A 26462-nucleotide genomic window follows, 5' to 3' on the forward strand; every position below is an offset into this window, starting at 1 on the left:
AATTAAATTTATCTTTAAAATAACCTAGTTAATACTGTTGCCCAAAAGAAAAATGACATATACAAAAGAACTCCAACAACAAGAGAGGAAAGGAAGAAACAACCCTGTGCATTTTATTGGCATTGAGGTATAGTCCCATTACAATTGATCTTTTTCGTAAACTAAAATGCAATATAGAAAAAAACATTAAAAGCCTGATTGGTCAACTAGCAGTAAACACAAAACCTCCTCAAAAAAAGGGGGGAAAAAAAGGGAAAAAAAAAGGCAGGCACAAAGCAATCTGCACTGGACATATAACTACACAGAACTTCACATTTATGGCCCCATTTGGTCAAGGTTGTAAGAACATTTTTTCTGGACTATAACTTCTTTCTGCACAGGGATCCAATACAAGGGTTAGTCCTGGGCTTAGAAATCTCCACTGGTAAAGCTGCACATGGCTGACAAGGTCCAGGTCTCTGACTCCTCTTCCTGGTGAGAACTGTGTCTTCTTTTGGGGGAGGCACATGTACTGGCTTCCAAGGAATGGGGTTACAGTATGCTGGAGCTGGATACAGATTTCCATCAGCACACCCTAAAACATTTAGAAAATACACATAACTAAGAAGGAATATTTACACTACAAGCTTGCCAATGCAAGCAGTTACAATAATTATACAACACAACATCATCTTCAGAGAAAGACAGCAGAGGCATATCACATAATTAAAGTGACTCAAAATGATAACCAGTCCACCTTTTTGCTTTTTAAACAGTAGCTGGTATATTCTTCACCTCTACTTAAATAATAAGCAGGTTGAATGCTCAGCCCTTTGTGTTCTTAAAAACTGTAAATGTCTACAAATTGGCTACTTTGTTTTACCCAACTACATGACAGATGGATATATTTCAAAGTTTGTAACACATTACACTGAATGACACAAGTGAGTAGACAAATATTCTTTAAAAATCATTGAAATAAATGATTGCAGCTGTCAGTATGTAATGCAGGTCCAACCAAAACAGGAAGGCAAGGTATATCATTATTTACAAATAAATGTAAGCAGAAGAGTAAAGGCTGTTCACCTGCTTTATACCTGTCTCTCAAACAGTCAGAGATCAGAATTCTGGTCTCAGAACTATTTCTGTTGCAAAGTCAAAGAGAAGTAATTATTTTAGTTGCACAGAAAAATAAGATGTTTTCAAACAAAAATTGAACAGGATTACAGAAGCCAAGGAGGTGCAATGCAGGTGAAAAGCAAAATGTTAGCTCAGAACACAGCTGATATCCCTGTCTCCTTTTTCAGACAGAATTTCTGTCAGCTTCTAATAGTTCTTGTGTCTCAAAACCTCACCTCTTTTCTAAGGGGGATTCAGGTGTGCTGACACATACCTTCTGCAACATGAAAACTAACTTGACAGTGACATAACTAATTTGCTTAACAGCACCCAGGACTTTCCTCTAGTGATTCCTATGCCTGGTAAGAAAAATCAGATAAAATCATCCTTTGGTATGCCACATAATTATCTCAAATAATGTCATTTTCCTCCCAAATAAAAAAAGAAAGGCTAAGAAAAATACACGAAAGGTCTCAATCTGTTTCCCTGACTTATAGCATAGTAAAAGTAACCATTCCTATGTGCCAAAACCTAGGTATTAGATAAGTGTCTTAAACAGCCTTCATTTCACACGAAAATATTAGAAGGAAGGAACCACAAATCCAAGTCACTCCCTACTTCTGTACTGTACATACAAACCTGCAGACCTCCCATGTGGGAAACCATAACCATTTAAAGCAGGTTGTGGTTTATTTCTAGCATTTTGCAGCCATTCCTTAAAGATTTTCTCTGATCTTGTTCTCTTCTCCTGTAGCTCAGCCACTCGTTCTTTTTCTTTTTCCTAGAAATAAAAAAAATAAAAAGTACTCCTAGACAAAGCCCTGTACAATATACACAAAATAGTAAATAATTTTTGCAGATTTCCAGACTGCTGAATACAATTCAAATATTTCTTCAAATACAAGCACGTTTTCCTAACAATGGAAAAGATGCCTTTTTTTTGGTTTAAGACTGAAAAAAAAACCCAACCTCCAACTTCCATGTTAATCCAGTGTTTCCCTAAGAAAAAAATCAAAGGCTATTAGCAAAAATGCATTAATATGCATCTTACTTTGCTGACCATACCACAGTGTCTTTAATGCACTAACATTGTAACTCCTGAAAGATTTTTCTTCATGTACAACACTGCCATTTGATGTCCATATATTCAATGTAAGATTTGAATATATCAAATCTGAATCTGCAGTAAATTGCAGACTAAGTAATTCCATCCAAATAAATTATGAGTTCATTAACACCTTCTCTTTTTTCTTCTTTTCTGCCTCTTCAGCTCTCTTCTTCTCTAACCATTCTTTATACTTTATGTCAGCCTTTTCTTTTAGCTGCATTTTTTCCAGTTCCCTTGTGGCTTTTTCTGCCATTTCTTTGCTCATCTTTCGTTTCCTTTCTCTTCTTTCCTATGTGAAACACATCAAAGAAACAGAACAGAAATTTTTTAGTATATTTCAATGAGCAATCCTTTTTAGGAATACAGTACATTTTATTACACAATTACAAAGAAAATTACCAAACACTTGAAAAAATATGTGATACTATAAGCTCTTTTAAGTCAGAACCTACTCATTGCTAGATTCCAGGTATGATAGACATATAAACTTGTCAAAAAAAATACTATAAAAATTTTACTTTCAGATCTCCTCTGGTTTACTGCTCTGTTCTATTTATTCTGAGATTTTCTAAACACTTTAGACATGTCTCAATATTTCTGGGAATGAAATACATGTTGCAATTCTCAACAATGGTGTGTTAGCTTTACTTGTCAGTGAATCTAGAGCAAACTACAGGTCCAAATGCAAGTCAGGTAAACTGCCCCCTTCTATTGACATATGCAGATTGTTCAGCACACTTCAGCATCAATTAAACAGTAAAAAAAGTGAACATAAAAATACAGTTTGTTATTCTGTGGTATTCTCTTAAGTATTTTATACCCTTTAGTTTATCCACATAGGGACTACTTCAATAAATCAATCCACACATTTCTCCTGTTCAAATTATGAAAGAGAAAATGAGAAAACACATTCTAGGGTAGGCAAAATGGTAACTTGAGGGTGAAGTGAAATTGCTGCCTGCATGATTTGGAAGACAGAACACACCAGTGGTGTTCACTTCTACAACTTTTCAGTGTGTGTGTATCCAACAACACTGAGGAGCTTTCTCTAAGCAAACAACCACATATCCACTGGCCTTTGCCTGATCTGGAGGTATTTTCATTTGAAGAGCAACAATAGCTCTCATTTCTGTTCCTTGTAACCTTTATGAAGTGTCTGGAATCTACTGATTGATTCTCTTTCTGCTTAACTCACTTAGCTCTGAAGCAACTGCATCCATGTGGAGAAACAAAAATCTACCAGACAAGCTGTCACATGACTTGGAAGAGAGGCACAAGACTAAAGACCAGTTTTGTCTTAGTTGAAAAAATGTTTTTCTTTTAAGAAATCTACTTCTACACTTCCCTGCACACTCCTCTTGAACAAAGGAGATGGGTAACTCAGCAGAAAGTCATCCTGACTCAGAATTATTACAGTTGGCAGTATGGATATAAATGCCTAGAACTGCAGCTGCAAACTATAATAAATAAATGAAATATGGGGAAAAGACATTCTCAAGAAAATCAGAAATACATTGCCATTCCCATTTTACCATTATATATTACCATTTTTCCCATTAAAAGAACAAAAAGGCAGGAATCTAGAGCTCTCCCCATGTGTCCCTCCACCACCTTTTCCCAGGTTTACTGCACTTACGGAAACTCCAATGATGCATAATGAAGCAGAAGCCAAAATACTGCACTGGGGACCAGCACAATTCCCTCAGTCTGGTCTGAACAGGATGGTCTAAACTTGCTGGCCCAGTGCTTGTGCCCCCATACCAAAACCACCAGCAATCCAATAGAGCAGCACAGATAATAAAAACCTCAGCTTATGTTGTTCTGCAGCACACTTACCTGATTTCTGCCAGCTCACAGAACCACTGGAGTTAGTGAGTCCTTTTCTGTTTGCCAGCAGCAGGAGCATCACTACAGCTTTAACATCAGCAGCTGCACTGGGCACTGTGGGATTTCCCCCCACCCACCTCCTGTTACAAGCCAGGCTTTAGCAGCTCTATTTACCATAATCTGCAAGGGGGATATTACTTCTCCTAAAATTATAAGGGTACTTTCAGTAGTACTGCTCTGGCATGCTCTTGCCAAATATTCTTATTTGACAATAAAAACTTCTCTGTGGACACAATTTCACAAAACAATTGCAACTTGCATTTTAGCTCTATTTTCTCCTTGATTTTTTGTTGTTTGGTGGGGTTTTTTCCATTTCACTTCTAGCAATTATCAGCTTAATCTGTTTTGTGGTGTAGGGAAAATGGTCAAATATTAATACATTCCAATTAAAATGCATATTCTGGAATGTAAAACTACACAGAATTATAAAACAATTGGTCTTATTAAAACGACTTCACAACAGTGAGGCCTGTACATGTGATAAAACAATTTACAACCAAGACTAATGAAAAAATACATTTCATCCTGGGAACTAAAAAAAGTTGAGATTCTGACATGCTTTTATGCTAATGAAGCATGGAAACAAGATCTTTCCTAACATTAATCAAATGCTTCCATGTTTTAAAATGTTGAAAATAAAAAACAATGTATTTTTGGCAAATTATTTAAACATCACCTTCCTGAAAATAAACCAAATAACCAATTGTCTAGGCTTTCCCTCCTTCTTCATCTACAATTCATCTCAATCTCTTTTATTCAGAGCTGTTTCTCTGTCTCTTCATTACTAGATACTCCCTAAATGCACAAACAATGGTTGTCCAGGACACATAAAAAGCATTAATGTAGATGAGAGATATCTGTAAAATCAGTGAGTTAAACTATGGGAGAAGGGTGGCTTACAAAGATTTTGCACATTTTGTTTTTTGCTGACTTACCTCTGATATACATGAAAGTTACAAAACTAAGGATCATCCAAAACTACAGTCTTTAGCTAAGGGTCTTACTAAAAATAAATACAGGAGAAAAGTGAAAAAAAGGGCTACTTCCATACCTAGGGGAATGGTTCCATAATGGAAAACTATTATAAGCAGAAAGAAGACTAAAAATCTTTCTAAATACTATAAAAGAAAGGCAGGGAAGCTTCTTAACTTATGTGTCTTAAATCACACTATTTAGATGAGTTTAGCTACTCTCTAGGCTGACTCAAAGTTACATTAGGTCCTATGTAAGCAATAACATGCCATACACACTAAAGCCACAACTATTGCTAAGTTTTACTTCCAGTGAGACATCCCTAAAACAGGGGGACTCCCTGCAGAATTGCAGACTTCACACTGCCTAGAAATTTTTCTGCAGACAAATCAGAAATGCTTCCTCTTTCTCTCACAATCAGAACAGATTTTCCTTCATAAAGTTAGTGCAGACCACATTCCCAGCTTTAGTAACCTGTTCCATGTCAAGCTTCTGCCACCCTGACTGTCCCAGCTTTTTTCCCATCCTCATTATAAAAGTCTATCAAAAATGCTATCAATGTGCATATTAATGTCCATGTTCTTCACTCCTCCTTTTCCTTTCCATGTATGTGAAGGAAGAAATTACTTGCTTATGCTTGGTGTTGTTTAGATTGGGTTTTAAAAATTCTCTTTGATCTTGTGTTCAAAACAGTCACAATCTATTCATTAAACCCCCAGTAAATTTACATACACTACTACATGGTTGTGGGTATTAGCTGAATTAAGGTATTGATTGTAAAACATCCAAGAAAGGCTTGTTCTCCTGCCACCCTGGCCAAGCACATGACCAAGGAGAAAGGATACAAATCTACCCTGAAGGTTCAGTGCTCTGTGCTGTGATTCCATCAGGTCTCAGAACCCACTGAAGCCTGGCTCAGGTGAGCCCTTGGAAATCCCCCAGCCCACACAAATCACCTGTCCCACAAAGCTGTCATGGTGACTCTGCCCACAGCTTGTGTCTCACTGAGTCACTGCTAACTACTAACTTCTCCAGAAAAATCAGACCTACATGCACGTGGTGAATGCTCAAAGGATTTTAAAATCTGAAGAAGTGTCCCGCTTCCTTCCTGATAGAAGGTAGAAACAGTAAATAATTTTCCACGCAGGGGAAAAAACCCTAATTGCTTCTGAAACAGAGGCACTATATCCAGCTAGAAGAAAATTACTAAAATATGTATTTCTGTATTTTCACATCAGTGAGTCATTGAGAGGCTGGAATGTGTAAAGTGCAGAGGTGCTTTCTGTTCTGCATTTTCTGCGCAGACTGCCACTGAGTGGAAGTATTTCCAGAAACTAATGATGTGATTGATATTTTTAAGATACTTCTCAAAGCAATCCTTTCCATCTTATGATCTGCAGAATGTGACATTTTTCTTTTCACAGGTAAGTGTTCTACTTCACAGCTGTTTGCTGACATCTTAGCTAGCATATTCTAACATCAGTTAATGCTGACTGATGGCAAAATATAGGAAAAGTCTACATTGCCAACAGCAGAACACACATCCTAATTTACTTGTTTATCCTCATAATAATTGTGGACATCAACCACTTCTAGCAGTCTTGGAAATCTGGGTCCTTCAAACAACTGTAATTATCTTTTCAACTTTATCCCATAACACAACTCAGTGACCAGGCCTAGACCACACAAATACTTCTTAATCTGTCTAGAATTTCCATGTGAAAACAGCAAGAGGCTAGAAAGGAGATCAGCAACAGCCTGAGCTGCAGATGGCTCTTGACAAGCTGGTTTATACCAATTTACTGCTCAAGTTCCCAGAGTCAGGGCAGACCCCGCTGCAGTGGAAGTGGAGAGTTACTGCATCTTTCTCCCAAAATGTGTTCATGTGGGGACTCAATGTATGGGACAAGCACAAAGTTTTAGTGTATTTATTCCTGGAACACTCTTGGGATCTTCAGAAGAATGTGGACTCCACAAATGCTGCTAAAATACATGAGCACTCATTCACCTGTCACACTGAATTCCTCTTCCAAAATTCTGTCTAAAACTCAGTGTACTTACAGAAATCTAAAGGTAATTAAGATTCAGGTAAAACCTAAAATTATAACCATGGCATCGATCATGCATGATACTACAGAAAAATTCTGTGTAAAGACTTTTCAGGTCCAGAGAGCAAAAGACCCTCAATATGTGGAAAGAGCAAACCTTAAGAAATTAAGCCAAGCCAGACTCAGAAAAAAAAAAAATTTAGATACGTAAAGACAGACTTTGGTATGTAAACAGAAAATTTTCATTCTTAAATGCAGTTGGTTCTCATGACTGGAAAGCTTCCCTCACAAACACACTTCATGAAAGGGTTCAGTCTTAAACAAGTGGACATCTTAGCATCTCTTTCAAGTCTAAACTGCCAACAAAAACCACAGTACATCAGGCTCTCCATTAGCAACCAGAGCTTTGACTTGACAACTGTTCAGCTGTAAGAACATTAACTAGACAGGGAAGATCTGGATTTCATCACGTTCCTGTCAGAGGAGATTCCAATTAACATGTCCCCAAGCTGCAGGCTGGCATGACAGGATTTTCCACCCCTTCTGTGGGAGTGCTACCATTCCTCACAAAATCATTAACAACCCATTGGATGAAAGAAACAGAGCATGAGCAAGCACAGCTCTTGAACTTGAAAGCCATGCTCAAGCTGTGGAACAATCTGTGCTCTGTATTAACCATGCTGAGATAAAACACACATTAAACAAAAAGCCTTTGGTGTAAGAGTTGGCACCTAGGTGTTTCTTCTGGAGGAACCAGCACACCAAAAAGAGAAGTCTGTTCCAAGAACACTGTCATTCATTACTGCACACTGGGTTGGTTCTAGGCTTTCATATACTCCTTAATGCAAATCTCCAATGAAAAAACATTCCAACATTTCCATCCTGTACCTACCTTCCATTAAAAACTGTATTTTTCAGTAAGTAAAGGGGACTTACTGAAAAGAAAAGAAAAGAACAGTAAAAACTGCTGAACATCCAAAATCCATCTGTAATGCCTGCTTGGTAGTATTTACTTTTATGGGAAAAAATTAAAAATTGTTGCCTTACTCTCTATTCAACAATGTAGGAAGTATTAGAAATGCTACAGTCAATTTTAGATTGGCATTAGAATAATTGGTTTTTCCAATGGAAAATTCTAACTTCACTACCTGTGCTCTTACAACTTTGCTAATGTCCTAGGTTGACTATATGATGATTTTATCCTTAATTGTCTTGTTCTGTTTATGCTGAATAATAAGTTTTGTACCTTTAAGATACAGCTAGGTATCACATTATTACAGGATAAAGAATTACATGCAAAGACTAAATATAGGGATGCTAACAAAATGAGTTTCAGAATTAAAGTTATTTTAGAGTATTCCTCTTTGGGGATTTCCATCACTGCTGCCAACACATGCACAACACATGTAGTGGGTTTTGGTTTGGATGGAGTTAATTTTCTTCATAGCAGCTCCTGCTGTGCTATGTTTGGATTTGTGAACAAAACAGTGTTTGTGATAACAAGTTATCACTAAGCAGTGCTTACAAGCTTCAAAATCTTTTCTGCCTCTCCCCCCATGGCACCAGGGCACAGTCTGGGGGTGCACGAGGAGCTGGAGGGAGCACAGCCAGAACTGACACCCACCAACCCAAGCGAAACCCCAGATCATCCTGCTCAGCAGGAAAAGCTGGGGCACCAAGGGGAGGGGCGGGGGGGGGTCTCAGCTGCCTCCTGGGGCTAACCCACAACAACAATAATATAAATATTTATATGTACACACATGTATATATATGAATTGGATACTCCAGATATTTCCAAGTTCATGCTCTATTGACATTCTATGTAAAAATGAAGCAGCTTTGCAGAGCCAGTAAAGGTGGATTAAACATGCTTTGAAGTACTATATTAGATTGCAGAAGGCAGAGTGCACCGCATCAGAGTTGATTTTTTTAATATGCAATCAAAAAGCTGCTGTCATCAGGCCTGAGCTTTAACCCTAACATTTTATTCAGCATTAATTCCTAAGAGGTTCTGACCGTGATGACAATGATAAAGAATTAAACTGTCATGGCAGTTTACAGGCTCTCCATGGTTTATGCATTCACAATGCATAAATTTCTCAAAAGCTTTTCAAACTTTGATTTGAAATCAGCAATTCCACAATTACAGGTACCTTACTGAAGTGTTCAGTCCCACAGCTGATGACAGGAATGAAAGAGACTTCACTTTAGGAGCTCACATAAAACAGGAAATGAACAGCAAACTTACTTGCTCAGCATTTGTAACCATAGCCACTTCATTTTTATCAATAAATCTAACAGTAACTCAGAAATAAACATTTTAGTTACATAAACAATCATGTTCTGTTCATTTTCCTTCTGGAATCAAAAGCACGCTTAGTATTATTTTAGAGTTAAAAGATTTCAATTGATTCTTGCTAAAAAGTGAACAGACAATTTACTGTCTGCCCACAAATGGGTCAACTTTAAGAGGGAGACAAAGTAAGACTATTTTTGTCCAGGAGGGATCCAGTATCTTGCTGAAAATTGTAAAGGCATTATTAGGTCCTAAAGATAGTGCCTAAAAATTTGTTTTATAACATTTTTAATTCCTAGTGAGCTGAAAATTTTGCCATGAACAAATATTTGTATAAACATACTTCATGGCTTAGAAGTATGTTCTTTGATGGCTCATATTTCAAAATATTACTTCTAGTTCATTTACCACCTTTAAGAACCACAAAAGCTATTTACATAGAAGAATACTAAATAGTTAGGATTCCTTTACTTTCAAAAATAGCTTCTGTAAAATGATTAGAAACATAAGAAAACTGTAACAGCATATAATTTTTAATCTATATTAAATAATTAAAAAACCAGCAGTGGACAAAAAACAGTGTTCAAGCTTTGCTTCCTAAGCTCACCCTAAAGGACTGTATTTAACATCACAACTAAAACTGCCATGCAAGGATACTGGCTTGACATACAGAAAACCAGAACTGTTTTATGCATATACAAACATTTTACCTCTGACACAAACATCTCTCACATTCCCAGCAGAAAAAGACTGTTCCAGCAGTGTCTCCTGGTGCTGGATGCTCAAGATGAAGGAAGAAGTTTGATGTGTGCCTTCCTTTCTTTATCACTGCAGTACTGAGCAATGGGAAAGGACACAGACTCGAGGGGATTACAGAGGTGAGGTCCCTGAAAGCATTGCCTCTTCCAAATAAAGCCCTTTCTGCTCTCTGCACACAGGGCTCAGAATCAATCACTCAGCTTGAAACAGGTGAGTGCTTAATGCAAATTTCAGTAAAAAATACTGCAAGATTTGCCCCAAGAAGCATCTTTGGATACTTCTATGAGGAAATTAAGTGTTTTCCAAACAGGAGATATGTACACGCTCCCCAAGAGAATTCTATCAACTGTCAGTGCTCCTGATTCATACTTCAACTGCAGCTGAAATCCTGATGCACCTTTAAACATCTTAGTCACTGAATTGACATATTTGTCCTTCAGTCTGTATCCAAATCCACAAATAATCTTGCAGAAACTTGAAGTGGGACAGTCCACACAGCACAAATGTTCATATCCTATGGATAGCTAAGCTTTTAAATTCAGTTGATCCTTGATTTGAGTGTGGTTTATAGGAAAGACTAGCCAACTAATCATCTGATTTAAATGAAAATCAGCTTACTTTTTTCTAAACACTTGCTCTAAGGATGACCCTATGCTTCCAAAACATAATTTGATAAAGTCCAGACACAAGCATGGTTTTTTCTCCTGGGCTGCTGTGATTACCATAAAAAAGACCTCCTAATCCCACTGAGAACAGAATATAAATTGTTAACCAGTAAAACCTAAATCAGTAGAAATCTATGGAAGCTGAAGGAGGTGGTAGGGGTAGTGAGGAGGAGACAGAAGGAAAACTTCTGGTTCTGAACGTGAACTATTTTAAGAGGCAGACCAACTCCTTCAAGCCAATAAACAGACATCCAGAATTTTCATTTAAATTTCATTTTGGAAGAGAAAAATGGAATTGTATGTGCTGAATAATAAATCTACTTTTTCCTGTGTACTTTAATTAGTAATAAAAATCATAAGAAATTAATAGAGCAGGATAGGTTCTGCAGTGGGTTTCTACCAATTACCCAACCAGCATTAAGACTTAAGATTAATTAGGTTAGATCCAAATATATGTTATTCTAGTGGTTCTAGGCTGAATCTGAAGGAGTTCTAAAATCATGAATACAAATGTAGGAGGTCTGCCCACCCAACCCAGCTAGCGCTGTTGCGATATTTTGGGTGAATGTTCATCTGCTTTTGCTCAGAAGCAGAAGTCAATGCAGTGAGCAGCTGGTATTGCTGCAGACCATAGGACTATGAACACAGGAACTGCCAGGGCTGGACATGCCCTGGGCTACCAAGGGCTCCCACTGTCACTGTCATAATGTCTGAAAAATCCTCTTGCCCAGGATTCTTCTCCTGGGAAGCTGAGAAGCCTCAGAGAAAAAGGAAAACAATATTTTCTTATTTGCTTCTCCTGTGTTTTGCTGCTTTGGAATGTGGTTTGGAGATTGTTTATCCCACATGTGAATTGTTTTTACTTAATGACCAATCACAGTCCAGCAGGGTCAGGACCCTAGAAGGAGTCACAAGTTTTTAATTGTCATTCTTTGTAGTCTCCTGTCTGTATCCTTTCTCTATTCTTTGGTATAGTTTTAGTATAGCATTCTTTAACATAATATAGATAATGAAATGATAAATTCGCCTTCTAGAAACATAAGAGTCAGATTCATCATTTCCTTCCTGCCACAGAGAACCCCAAAAATACCACACTCCCTTTGCTGCCACCCAGGCCATGTGCTCACCTGTTGTGACACAGCTGTCACACAGCCCCACTGAGATCACCAACCTGTTTCTGACCCTGGACCCAGGCACTCCCTCAAGAGAACTTAAAAGCCTTTTGATCCCACCCAGAAATCAATTACTGACTGAAGGAACTCCCAATTCCTAACTGTGGTCCAATGAGAATTCCCTCCATCTGGCCCCATACCTCAATTTCCCCTCCTAAACCATATCCTCTGGTAAATACTCCTTGCTTGCCCATGGTGATATTTAACTAAATCCTTCTTCTGGCTCTACCTGGTGTACAAAACATTGCACACAGTCAAGATGTACACTTACTCAAAAATGTTTGGGCACTGAACCTGGGAAGTCTGGGTGCACTGAAGACCAAAACCCCAGTTATCATCAGCAGAAGGCAACTGCACAAGATGTACACCCACTGTCAGTTATGTGACTACTCAGAAAAAAAAAATCAGTCTTGAAAAAATGTTCAGCTGCTTTGGCATGTTTTTATAATTTTCAATTAAAGCAGCCATATACGCAGGAAACTGAAAACATGGATGGCCAAACAGACTGAGTAAAGTTTACACAGGCTTACTCAAGCATGGCATGCATGAGAATATTTCCAGCCAAAGCAATATTTACCTCTTCTCTCTTTTTTAGGACCCATTCCTTGTGTTTCTCTTCAGCTATCCTTTTTCTTCTTTCCCATTCTTGATTTTGCTTCATTTCCTCAAGCTGTTTATTCACTTCCTAATTAGAAAAAGAGTATATATTTCAAAGCTGTGGTGACCACTTACAGCAATACTGGCAGTAGTGCTGCAGTTAAAACAATGTAAGCGTTAGATTTTGGTATATTTTCCTTCATTAAGATTTTGAAGAAGAAGAAGAATGGCAGTCAACACAGAAATACTATGAAATACAATTAATGAAAATCAATAATTTTTAGGATATTAATTGGAAATACGTATTTTAATTAGGCTTTGGAAGCAATTAAATGCATCAAATCATTCCTCAGTTTATTGAAATGCTTTTTTAGTCAGCAGACTCTTAATTTGCAGCAGTACTTTCCTACAATATTTAAAATTTACACTGTGTACTGCTCTGCACTGTGGATGCTATGAAAAGCTAAGTGAAATATTATTCACCTGTGATTTTTAGTACCAGAACTACTAGAACTTTAGGGCTTAACCTAAGGCTTACTAAAGCCAAAATTATTGCAGATTCTAGCAAATTTTCAAACAGGAGTTTTAATTTGAGAGAAGAAATCTTCCAAGTATATTTATATGACACACAGTATATATGCAACCATTTGTATCTCCCCAGTGAAATTAATAAAGACAAAACATAACTAAGGAGACAACTGAGATATCCAGCTTCTCCAACAGTAACATTAACACGAAGTATGAATTTTCAACGAAAATTCATACCTTCAAATACAGACAGATGGAATTATTTCCATGAAACTGATTTTATGGTGCCTACATTGCAGTCAGCTTCAGAGACAACCCCCTTTCTTATGACATAGAACTTCAGTTTAGTAGGACATCAACAGAAGCTTACAGAAAGCTCAAACGCCCACAATACAGACACAATTTGAAAATACAGTTGTTGCTGTATTGAGGCAAAGTTACCCCAAACAACATCTCTTTTGAGTTTCAAGACACCTGTATTGCAGGGATCCTGGTTTCTGTAAAAACTGATTGTCACTGTTGTATTTTCTGGAAAAATTCCTTCACCAGGATTTCTTCTCCTGGGAAGCTGAGAAGCCTCATAGAAAAATGAAAATAATATTATCTCATTTGCTTCTCCTGTGTTTTGCTGCTTTGGAATGTGGTTTGGAGATTGTTTATCCCACATGTGAATTGTTTTTACTTAATGACCAATCACTCTCCAGCTGTGTTGGGACTCCGGAAGCGGTCACGAGTTTTTTGTTAGTACCTTGTTAAGCCTTCTGTAAGTATCCTTTCTGTATTCTTTAGTGTAGTTTTAGTATAGCATTCTTTTACATATTATACCATAAAATAATAAATTAGCCTTCTCAGAACATGGAGGCACATTCTCAATTCTTCCTTCGTCCTGGGGACCCTGAAAATACCACAGCTGATGGCACTCTGAGCACTTTACAAGACCCAACTTAATTCCACTCCAAATGTTTATCCACCTTCTTGACATTCAGGGCAGACTTGGTACTAATGTCAGCAAAAGATTTGAAACTTCACTGTTATTTCTCAGGATATCAGTTTAGAATACTTTTATAATGCAAACAGAGCAATATTTTTGTATAAATATCACACATTTCATTCTCTTCTGGCATCTTACAAAAATGTTGATTAAATTTTTCCCCCAAATATAAGGTTTTCACACTGTCTTGCTACAGTTTAACGTCTAATGTTTTCAAAATCTTACAAATTATATGGCTGTTTTCTACATGGCCTTAAGTAATGCTTGTTCTATGACTGTTCTTAATACTGAGTTGAAAGACATCTGCTAGCTTACATTTACATTACCAATCCAGAATATAAATGGGAAGTCATGAAACGTTTGGTGCATGTGGATTAACAGGTCAAAGCATATTCCTCAAGTTCAACAAACTACTTTGGAGTACTGCTGACCTGTAAAATTCTGTTCCTGAACCTTCCAGTGGTAGGTGTTCTATAAACAACATGAGGTAGCCCACATAAAACTTTACAGATAATCCCAGAAAGGCTAGGAAAACTAAGGAGGAAATTCAAGGTCAAATAGTTAATCAGTAACTAAAGTGAGAAATTATCTAATTTTGATGTGATTGTTCTAATCACTACCCAATACTTCCCATTTGATTTTCAACAATGGTATAATTTAACCAACTGCAACTACAAACAAAGTAATCAGGAAAAGATAGGGTGCTCTCAATTGTGTCCCAGCCCTGGTTCTCAAGAACTGGTCATCTACAAGGGGGGAAAAGATAAAATGAAGGAAAAAATGCAGCAACAGGGATCCCTTTCCTGGGAAAGGACACCAAAGAGTTGTAAAATTACTTGCTGAGTGGGTAACAACATTGTTCCTCAAAACCAACCAAGTAGCTTGGCATTGTTACAATCAGCACACACTTCATTTTCTTCTACAACCTACATGCAGGCCTATGTACCCATGATGGAAAATTAAGGCAGTAATTATATAAACGTTTTAATCTTCTAACATGGAATCATTACCTGGCAGCCGGATAAACAAAATATTATACAGCACCAGTTTAATGAAGTACAACATGCAGCAAAAGAAAATGCACATGACATGAATCACACCAGCACTGACAAACACAAACACTATGGAGGCCTAAAACACTGGGGAAAAAGAAAAGGAAAAAACAACTACTCGTGTTTCTACAACCAAGGAAAAGAAAATCCTGTGGCTGCTCTCTTCTATTGGACTCCGACTCAGAAAAGCTGGATGTCATCACCTCTGCAGCTCTAGCCTGCAGGCGGGCACGCAGCTCCTTCTCTTTGCCAATGAACCACACTTCCCATGGTGAAAGGTTATCTTTCCAAGGTGACACTTTTCTCCCCCCTGCTGTTTCAGAGTGTTCAGTCCTCCTGAATTAAAAACAAAAACAGAAGAGAGTATTATCTATAATGTATTGGATTGAAAAGTTAAAGTGTTACTGTCTTGAAAAAGTACTTTTCTTTCACGACATAATGTGACAAAAATGACAATTTTTCTACTTGTTTAGTAATCTCCCTAATGGATAAATGGCATTTACAATGCACATCTGACCATCCCTCTCACAGTCTAAATTTCTCTTGCTAAACTCTAAACTGTGGAACAGATTCAAACATTACCTTTTAGGAACTACATTAAAAGAATACCTGTAACATCAAAGTGTCCCTTTGCTTCTCACAGATGGAAGCCAAGGAAAAACAGAGGTTTAATATTAACAACCTGTCTGTGGTCACAAGAAGCTCCATGTATCCAGTGGTCTTCAGCAGAAGCAGAGAATGTTATTTTCTTTGTTCAAGTCTTACACAAGTGGATTCATGGTATCAAACAACCTCAGCATTAAGAGTCCATTCATTACGAATCCACCTGTTCAATCCAGGAAGTTTTCCACCTTAAAACACTTTCACAGAAAATGTGCTTAAGAAATAAACCCAGCATACAACACTTGATGGTATTATACAAGGTTCTATTAGACATTTAATAGGATACCTTACCTAAGTCACTCATGAATAATGCAGCATTCCTAGCCCCAGGTCACAAATCTCTTTTATAAGACTCTATACAGGTACTATTTCATAAGCAACACAGCATATTAGGGTCCAAGTCAGCAAAATTTGAAAACAGGTAAAGAGATTTCTTTAAAAGATTTCTTCTATCTACCACAGAAGTTTTTTCTTGAGAACAAAGCAATGAAACTAGACTTCAGTTTACTATTTCCCATAGATGTACAGGCTCTGGAAATACCTACCTATATGCATATTCCACTACAGTGAGGAATTCTGTTTGCTGAACCTAAGCTACAGAAGAAGTATCCAACAAGCATATCATGCTAATTATGCTGCAGAAATAAAATTTTTAAATGTAAGGCATCTGTATTTTATCAATATAAAAGTACAATATATTCACAACACAGCAGTACTCCAACACTCAACTGCACAACATTTTCTTTCCCAGTCATCTTCAGAGTACATTTCTGTGCTAGAAAGCATCTGGGGACAAAGTCAGTGTTACAGAGTGTGTCCTACTCTTCCCTGTTGTTTTACCGATGTGTGCTTGCACTAACAGGACTTTGCTGGTCAGCTCAGGGTGACTGATTCCCACTGAAATCTACCTGGAGCAGGTTTATTTCCCCAGACAAACCAACTTTTACGGTGTGAAATGCAAAATAACAGAACTGACAGGGACACCCTGACAATGCAAGGACAGACCAAAGACTCACCAGCCCCACACATTTTGCTGCACTCCAGGGCTTTTATGCTGCAGCACTAATAAAGACCAAAACTTTAACAGAGGCAGCTCTTAAACACATACATATAACAAGAGATGCCACTTAAGAATGCCTATAATAACACATTTTGTAAGAAAATAAATCTCTGAAAGTTCATTAAAGGACAAAAGTATTACACATCCACCTTCAGGAAAAAACCCCATAACTCTGTACAGACTTGACATTTTGGGCAGGGATACTTCCTCAATACACTCTTTTGCTTTGTGTGATTTGCATTATGGCACCTAGTGGAACACAACTGACAAATTAAACCAACCTTAGAAAAGGTACAAATAGGAGAACAAATAAATTAGGGAAAATAAGGTTTATTATGTCTTTTCTTCTATCAGTACTCATGAAATTGAAGCCGTCAATTTCGCAAAAAAAGTTATTCACAGTAATAGATTAAAAACTTACTGCAGACAAGTAAGAAATAACACAAAATGAAACTTAAACAGAAGAAAGCACAAGCTCAGTATTAACACCTGTTTGGAGAAACACTTCTCCAATACTGTGTCTAAAGCTCTCCAATTGCACCAGAACCCAGGCTTCCTTGGTGGGCATTGCAGCCACCAGTCACACTCTCCTGGCACACCAACCATACATGTTAAACCATACACACCTTGAAATTCACAGGACCATTTTCTGAAATTCTAGCAGTTATGGACTTCTTCAAAATAATTAAAGTAATAGACTTCTTAAAATAACCCATTCTCAAGTACACATTTAGCTGTAAATAAGTATTTTAAATCAAACTAGACATATTTGGCATTAGACCTAAGTCTGATTAACAGTGGACAGTGATTATCATTTGCTGTATATTCACTAAGGTGACACATCAAACATAACACTGGATCCACAACCAAAGTACAAAAATGCCTAACAGCATTAACAAGGCCTTGCTTTTGCCATTTTTTGCAAATATTGCATTTCCCACATTGAGTAGCTGCTTCCAGCTAATTTTTGTGTCGTTTTAAGAGGACAACAACAACAACATTCAGAGAGTATACATATATAGGGAGCTGCGTAAAAAATGGTTTTCATTATTATACTTCTAGTATCTTAGCAGCTACAGACAGAAGCTGCCATATGAACACAAGGTAGGCACTTAGTGCAGCACAGCAGCAGGGTTACCCAGCAGCACAGGGTGTATTTAGCCCACTGTTTAGTCATGTGAAAAATGCATATTTTATGATTGGTTTTTCACAAATATTCAAATGAATATTGCATGTGTTATGTTAGAAAGCTATGCTGCATTAATTTTCTTAAGTAGTGTGTTAAATACGGTTTTAGGTTATAACATAATGTTAAAATATAAACTATGCTATGTAAGACACTTTTTTTAAAGAAAGGACTTGGACCGAGATAGCAGCCACAGGATATCCAAATCTTTTACAGAAAAAGAATTTATTGCTCCATTATCAGAAGAAATGAACTTCTTCCTGCCGTGCTCAGTCCTGAAGAGCTGTCAGGATTAAGAAAAAGTTGACACTGACCAGAGAGAATCCTTTGCTTGAATGGAAGTTATGTATCATGTATGAGGTGTATGAATGTGCAACAGGCTGTTGTTTTTAAGGGTTAATTCTCTGTTAACGTGGGTCCTTTTTCGAGCTTATTTTGCCCAGAAAAAGGTACCCAGATGTCCATAACTCGTTTCTATTGTCTCGTGTTGTCCTAATCCAAATTGTCCAAATTTTTGTTACTCTAATAATATTACTATTTTTATAACCATTTTATTGCTATTAAACTTTTTAAATTTTAAAAACAAGTGACTGGTGTTTTTCATAGTCAGACTGCCAGCTCAGGCTCCAAAAGTGGCTGTGTTCAGCCGCACCTCAGTGCTGCCAGACAGCACTGTAGCAACAGGCCTGAGTCAGGAGCTGTTCCCAACAGCCTCTGAAGCTGCAAAGACGTGCTGCAGCTTGAACAAACTGCAATGAACTCCAAAGGGCACGAACAAAATTGCTCATTTGGAATATTATAGAGAGAGCTAACAGAAAAACTGAAAGAAGGGACCATAAAGCAGCTGGTTTCTTCACTCAGAAGCTTCTGGCTACACTTGAACACTCTTTCCCTTGACTTCTGGCACCTTTTTCAAGAATGCTTTTAAGTAAAGGGCAGTGTGGTCCATATTCTTCACTGCCCTCCATGGAAATTTGAGAACCCTGCTGGAAATCTGCACCCCGTGAAGCTCTGCTGTCCTTCCTTTACTTCACCGGCACTTTTATCTCAATTCAGCCTCGCTAGTTACATTCACACCCAGTTAGTGCACAAGTCTGTGAAGTTTCTATCATGAAGCTTTTTTCCAGATTAGGATAGGCTCTCCCTGCTCTTCCCCCTTCTATTTTAAAGGCAAGAAGAAGAATTGTCAAGCCGGCGAGATATCAAGTAAAAAGAATGCATTTTATGTTTGCATATAATTAAAATGGAATAAGATTAAACCACCTTAGCAGGAGCTGTGCAATGCTTACATACAAAACTGACTCTGGACCCAGCTACACACACTATGCAAAACAATCATGCAGTCTGCAAGCACTTTTAAATTAAGGCAGGAAAGACTGTAGCCTATAAAAATTCTCAGGTGTTCACTGAAAAGACTTTCCAAGACAATAAAAAGGAACAAAGCTCTTAAAGCGCTCATGTCTGCAAACAAGGCTATATTTATGTAAAATAATCTCATGTCTCCGGCGGAGGGAAGCGAGCGCAAAGGCAGAGGCCGGTCCCTGCCGCGGGGGTTACCTATGGCCCGGCGGGCTCCGGGAGGCTCCGGGAGGCTCCGCCCGCTCCGGGGAGTTGCAGCGGGACGGGACCGAGAGCGGCGAGCCCTCCGAGGGGCTGGGCGAGAGCCGGCCCTTAGCGGGCGGCGGGCTCGGGCTCATGGCGGGAGGCAGCGCCGCGCACCGGCGGGGGCGGACACCGGTTACCGACGCCGGCAGGGGCGGGCTCCGGCGGGAGCGGGCTCCGGGCACCGACAAGGGCGGGTACCGACGCCGGCAGGGGCGGGCACCGGCGGGAGCGGGCTCCGGGCACCGACAAGGGCGGTTACCGACGCCGGCAGGGGCGGGCTCCGGCGGCGTTCCCGGCGGCCCCCGCGGCTCTGCCATGGCCGGCCCCTCACGTCTTCGCCGTGTGCAGCCCTGAGGCACGGCCTGGGGAGAGACACCGGGCGAGAACGGCGGCCCCTGCCCCGCTGGTGGGCAGTCAGCCGAGGCCCCGCAGGGCGAGCACCGACACACCTGTGCTGAACCATAGCAACTCCTCGCAGCTCTTTGTTCCTTAACGTTTCTGCGCACGGACCAGTGCAATAAACAGGAACCCATAACCTCATGTGCAGGTGGCAATCCTGACACATCACAAGGAGGCATCTTAACATTCAAACACTCTATAATCTATACTGGCATTGAATTGCAAAATCCCATTTCAGTCCTCACCGTTACTATATTGTTTCTGATTCAAAGTTCTAAAGCTTGGTTTTCACACACCTCTGCTAGGAAAATGGTGTTCTTTGCCTTCTCCATCAGTTGATTTTCCACTGGGTCTACAACTGTCTGTAATAAATAGGTCAGATTATATATCTATCTAGATATTCCTATCCTTATTTGCCACTACATTCTTTGTCAGCCTTCTATTTGGGTTCCAAATCCCAGGAACACTGTCCCCCTTCATTGCTTATGCTGGGCCACACTTATCTCCCCCCTTTTAGCGAAATCTTAACCAGGATCAGCAACAAACATTTGCACAACCAAAGTTTTTCATTACCTTCAAATTTCATCAGCCAAGGAGGTAACTGCTGATCAGCAGTTGGTAATTTTTTATAAAACTTTCAGTAACTTTGCTGTGGCTGACTAAGCAGAAGCATTACTGATATTAACATGAGATACAGAAGTTTGAAAATTAGTGTAAATTTGGCTGCTGCATTAATTGTTCTTGTGGGGATTCTTCAGGTGAGTTTAACAAGAAATGTATTTTTAATTGGATAGACAAGTTAAAAAAATAGGAAACAGTATTAGAAATGCTTTGTCTTAGTCAGGAAAATCAACTGTGATATCTGAGGCAATTGACTTGCCATAACAATTGAATTTCAGCAGCTGAATGATATAAAAAAGTTGTCAAATCTATACAACCATTACCATCACCAAAAATGAGTGCTGTGAGGGAGGAGACATCTCAATGCCATCATTAACAGTCCTAAAAGATGCCTAAAATGATCATACTGGAAAATTTTAAGAGGGGATGTTTGGTGCTTGGGCTGCAGACCGACAGGCACCCAAATCTGTAATTTCTCTGACAAACAGGCTGCATCTCTCCTGTCTCTTAGGAGCATGTACTTCTCCCTCCTTCTTGCTCTTTGGACCCTTCACTGACACACAAAACCTTACTAAAATGGTAGAAAAACATTTGGCCAAACAACTTGTGGTCTGAGCAAGCTAAAGCTCAGGGTGCATCTGACAACTGCTGAGGCCAAAACCAGGAACACAGGAACCAGGAACACAGGAACCACCAAAACCAAGAACACCAGGAACCAGGAACACAGGAACAACCAAAACCACGAACACCAGGAACACAGGAACAACCAAAACCAGGAACACAGCCACAGACTCAGAGGAAGAAGCAGAGGTGGAAGGGATTTGGGATTTCCCCCTTCAGTGGTGGAGCTTCTGCATTTGGCTTACCATTTCACAAGGAACTGCACTTTTGACAGGCTGGAGAAAGAACATTATGGTTCCTGTAAGAAAAGAACACATGTTATTGCATTGCTGATAGTCATACAGAACTGTTTTCTAGCAAGCTGAAAAACACAAAAAAAGGTCTGAACACATCTCTGATCTAAGTACCCCCAGAATACATCACTATGCACCAAACTGATGTGCATGATACTTAAATAACTCCATCCAGTGGTGGCCGATTGTTGATTGTTATTTTATGATTATCATCAAATAAAGAATCAAGTATGATTAGCCACACTATCTCACAAACAAATTATACCCATTGAAATAATTTGATGATTGAAGTATTCCAGACAACAGAACATCACTAGAATCTAAATTTCATGCCAAGTAAAGTTACAAGAAGAAAATTTGAAATTGGTCTGAATTCTTAGGATACAAGTTACACAATCCAATGCCTCAGCTTTGTTCAACACAAACCACCTGTGGTTTTACAGGTACTTTTGTATATGTGCTGCATTCAGCTGAGAAATAAAAGCAGCATAAAAGTTGTTCACTCCATGGCTACCCAAGCACTGTGAGCAAAGCTCCATGTCATGGCAAGCAGGAAAACCTCAGCTATTTCAACAGGCTGCAGACCAAGGTAATTTCAAAATATCTCAGGAAGGTCTGAAAACCTTCCCTGACCTTAAAGCCCATCTCACAGTGAAGAGTGGCAACAATCATAAATGAATAGGAAAAATGAAAAGCCCGGTGTTGTCTCAGTGAATTGAGGAATTGTGGAACTCACTGCACTGTGTATCTCTCACTTCCAATGGAGGCCTACTTCACCTGGAATGGCCAGAAACTCTGAAATGGATGTCTCAGGGAGAGGCAGCACCAACTTTGCTAAACACAAACATTTCAGCTTGTCTATTCCCTTCCTATTCTGTTATACAGAATATGAGAATTTCTCAGGATGCCAGAGCAGATATTGAGAAAAATAGCTTATATTAACATAAAAAAACCTTAGCATTGGGACAAGCTAGTGGAGTTTATGCACTGAGACTGCCCATAGGGAGGGTGGCAAAAGCCAGTTCACCCTTTGGGAAATTAAAGCATTGCTGCTGGAATGGCAGAAGCACTCCACTTTGAAGAGATGTGAAAACATCAAATAATATTGTTCCTATCCCACTTACCATTGTGCCCAACTTGTCAAGAGAGCTCCACAGCCACTGTGCCCTAGTTAACACAGGAAAGGTATGAGCCCGAACAACGTAATTTGGTTAAAAAGCATTGAAACAACAATCCTGCAGGTTCAGTACACAGCTTCTATGGCCACAGAAGGACTGACAAGATAAATGGCATGCTGCAAGGATGGCAAATCCCCAGTTCTGTGAACTGAATGCCAGAAGCAGCTGCCATGGCAAGAATTACATGCCAACACTGCTAAAGCCCATAGGGAAAATCAAACTGCCACAATGAAGCACAGAAGTTGCCACAAACAATTGAATGAAGTGAATAAATTCATCAACCAAGGAGGTAACTGCTGATCAGCAGTTGGTAATTTTTTATAATTTTTATACACACCCCTATGGTTGATACCAGTGTGCAAAATCATCCTAATTTCTCACTAAAGAAACAACAAAAACTACCTTCAGTCACAGACTATGGAATAAGCACTTAGAGCTATCTAGCAACAGTGAGAAAATTCAGAGTAAAAATAGCATGATGTGTTCACAGACCTATACTTTCTGTCTGCATGCTCATGCCAATCAGCATGTCTGAACAACCAAATGCTCATGACAAATTTCTCAGAAGTATTCCCCAACAGCCACTCACAGTATTTAAAAACCATTTTACACATAAAATATCAAGAAAGCAATTCCTTATGTAACAGACACAGAAGATATTTATATTCTAGACACAAATCAACTACTCTGAATCATTAAGCACCTTGATTTGCCAACTCTTGTTTATGAAATCATTCAGTTTTAGAAATTGGACTGTAATCTGATGAACTCAGTCTCTAAAAACACAAGAACCAGCAAAAGGAAACTTCTCAGTTCAACTTGATGAACACTAGCCAGGTTTAATTAAAAAATGGGATCAGATTGCTTGTAGATGTCATGTCTAATTCCACTAGACATTAAGGAACACAGAAGCATAAAAATACTCAAAAGGGGGAAAAAATTGCTAAATGTAGGGAGAAACAGAGGCTTAGACATCAAGCTTTAAGCTTGAAGAAAAGACTATTTTACTTGCAACCTAGAAAAGAGTAGAAAATTTGAACCAAATATGGTTGAATTCAAGCCTCCTAAAGTCTTCAAATTTTCCAGCATAAGGAAAAATTCTGTGGCAGGCACAGGAGCAAGGGAGAAAGCTATTTGGCTCACCCTCCATGTCAGAGCTCAAGAACACTGTCTGTACTTGTCTGCTGGCTATTTTTGTGCCTGGATGTGTAGTTCTGCTTGATTAGAGGCTGTGAAACCTGAGAGGTCCTGGATTGCTTCACTTTCCTTCTTGGTATGATGTATTCTCTTCCTTGCAGGGCACTGTACACACTGCCAGTCCCAGCCCAGGTTCTGCTGCCTGCAGATGTGGAAAGCTCTGCTTTAAAGGGACAGGGCCTCCAGATGGGAATTCCTTTTCTCTGGGGGAATGTGCAAGAGCTCTATGCAACACATTTAGGTTAAAATCACATCTTTGTGAATCACTAGCAGGATTCCCACTCAACCCAGCTGTTTTATGCTAGCTAGAGACCACAGCTCTCCTGCTTTTGAACAGCCTTCACTTCTGTAGCTAGTTAATAGTTCTGCATAAGGTCTTTCTCTCTTTTAAAAAGCATCAGCTACTAAGAGATTTACTTGCTCATTTTTGGGCTGGAATTTTCAGAACACAGGTTATGCTTTTGTTACTGGAAACCAGTGAGGCACTTTGTATTTTGTTACCGTCAAATCAAAATTACTTCCCTACAGCAAACACCACAGTGACCCCTAACTAGTATTTCTTATGGAAAACCTACACTGTTACTTCATACTGGAGTCATGCCCAAAGTGCAAGGTATGAAATATGTCCATTCACTTTCCAAGTTCTTACAGAAAACAGCAATCTGTACAGTGATATATTATCCCATTTCACATTTCATTTCCTCACTTACTGAATCATCTTCAACTGAACCCTAGTGTTAAATCAGACTCTACAGTACAATATGTGAAAGGTAATATTGAAAAAAACCTCCTGCTAAAAAAATTAACTTATGCTAACAGTAAAAGATCAAAAGCATTTATATAATTAAAAATTGAGAGCACATATAAAACAAACTGTGCACTGTGCTTTTAATTAAAAATGCTACCCTGTAAATTGAAACTGAAGTCTTAAAATAGTAATCAAAGTCAAAAGAATTACTGAAGTATCTTTGTGTAAGTTTGAAATTTCTGAGTATGAAAATTCATAAATAAACAGGAAATTCTACAAGAAAGAAATTTAAAAAGGCAAAAGGCATCTAGGTCAAAAAGTTGCAAAGCAGATGCATTATTTTTATAAGAGAATGAAAAAGCTCAATCTCAAACAAAGAGCTCTCACCAGCATATTGCCACAGAGCAGGCTAAGAGCCATCTGAAAGAAATTACTCTTAATGGAGGAAAAATAAGGAATACCTTTGGCAATTTTTTCGTGACCATCTCCCTACAAAAAGGTGCTTCCTCCCAACAGCAGAAGGAAGAAAAACGCCAAGAAAATGCTCTCCTTGCCCTATGTTTTTCATTTAGTCAACAGCAAAGCCTTTCTGACTGCTAAACACAGCACTGGAGCTCAGTATGGCAGCTGTGGAGAGGTCCAGAGGCAAGATGTGTGCCACTCCTGTAAGAACAGTTTCAGCTAGCTTTAGACTCTAGAAAACCACAGGAGTTATTTTCTGTGCGCACCCCAGAAGGGTGTGACTTGTTTCAGTCTGAAAACTGAAATTAGGAAGCTGTACCTACCTGAAGAGACTGCCGAGGTGACAGCTCAGAAAGCCACTGGTACACAGGTAACAAAAATCCCACAGGTTGCTAACACAAAACAGCTTTAAGGCAAGCTGTCCCCATGTATTTGACATTGCTTTTGGAGCAGCAGCAAGTTCCCAGTGGATGAGAACACCTGAGCACTGTGCCCTGGGCTGGGAGCAGCTTCCCCAGCAAGGACACAAAGAAAGTTGGTGTTTGTTATCTGGATTCTCCTGTGGCCATTGTCTTTGGGTGTCACACACGAGGTCACGCTGAGAGAGGCAGGTCTGCAGCACTGCTCCTGAAAAGGCTGGCTCCAGGTGCTGCTCTCATATTCCTTCCCCTCCAGCAGCTGCAAGGCACTGGGCTGACTGCATTAAAGAGAGTTAATTGTACGATAACTGAACTCCCAAAACATCCTGAGATACAGTGAAATACCAGAGCTTCAAATGGATCACATCACCTTTGTACACAGCACGGCAGCAAAGGCTCACTTGTAGAACAGAAGAAATAAATCCATAGGTAAGAACATTGAAAACACAACAGGCTTATTTCCTTCCCCACTGATTAGAAATGGCAGCTGACATTTACAGTCCTTTTTGAGAAGCATTCTTATTACTTCTGACAGGTTGGCCAACAGACAGAACGTGGGACAAGCTGTGGCTCTTATACAATGATGGCTCAAAAAACCCCCACAGTTTCAACATTAAACAGTATAAATATGAAAATTATAATCTGTATGATTTTTCAAAACATACTAAAAACATTTCCACTCAAACACAATACACAAGACCTTTAATCAAGAGATTGCTTCATAAGAGGGCTAACACTTCGTTTAAGGTTTTTAACCTTTTGCATACCAAGAGTCAGCATTATTCTGAAATCAGATCCACTTGTAAATTGGCAACTTTCTTGTTTTTCTGGCAGTTC

The 26462-nt window shown here is 39.0% G+C and overlaps 1 protein-coding gene across 1 annotated transcript; it reads right to left on the bottom strand.

Moving 5' to 3' along the window:
• On the bottom strand, positions 1–26459 carry CCDC34 (coiled-coil domain containing 34). The gene is made up of 6 exons (XM_030950201.1): positions 19640–26459; positions 15377–15509; positions 12583–12690; positions 2337–2495; positions 1738–1879; positions 1–574 (listed from the first exon to the last, which is right to left on the bottom strand). Exons 1-6 carry the CDS (start codon positions 20263–20265, stop codon positions 360–362), a joined length of 1383 nt encoding a protein of 460 aa, XP_030806061.1. The 5' UTR covers positions 20266–26459; the 3' UTR covers positions 1–359.
• Between the last annotated feature and the right edge of the window lie 3 nt (positions 26460–26462).

The sequence above is a fragment of the Camarhynchus parvulus genome, chromosome 5 (assembly GCF_901933205.1).
Source record: "Camarhynchus parvulus chromosome 5, STF_HiC, whole genome shotgun sequence".
Classification (NCBI taxonomy): Eukaryota; Metazoa; Chordata; class Aves; order Passeriformes; family Thraupidae; genus Camarhynchus; species Camarhynchus parvulus.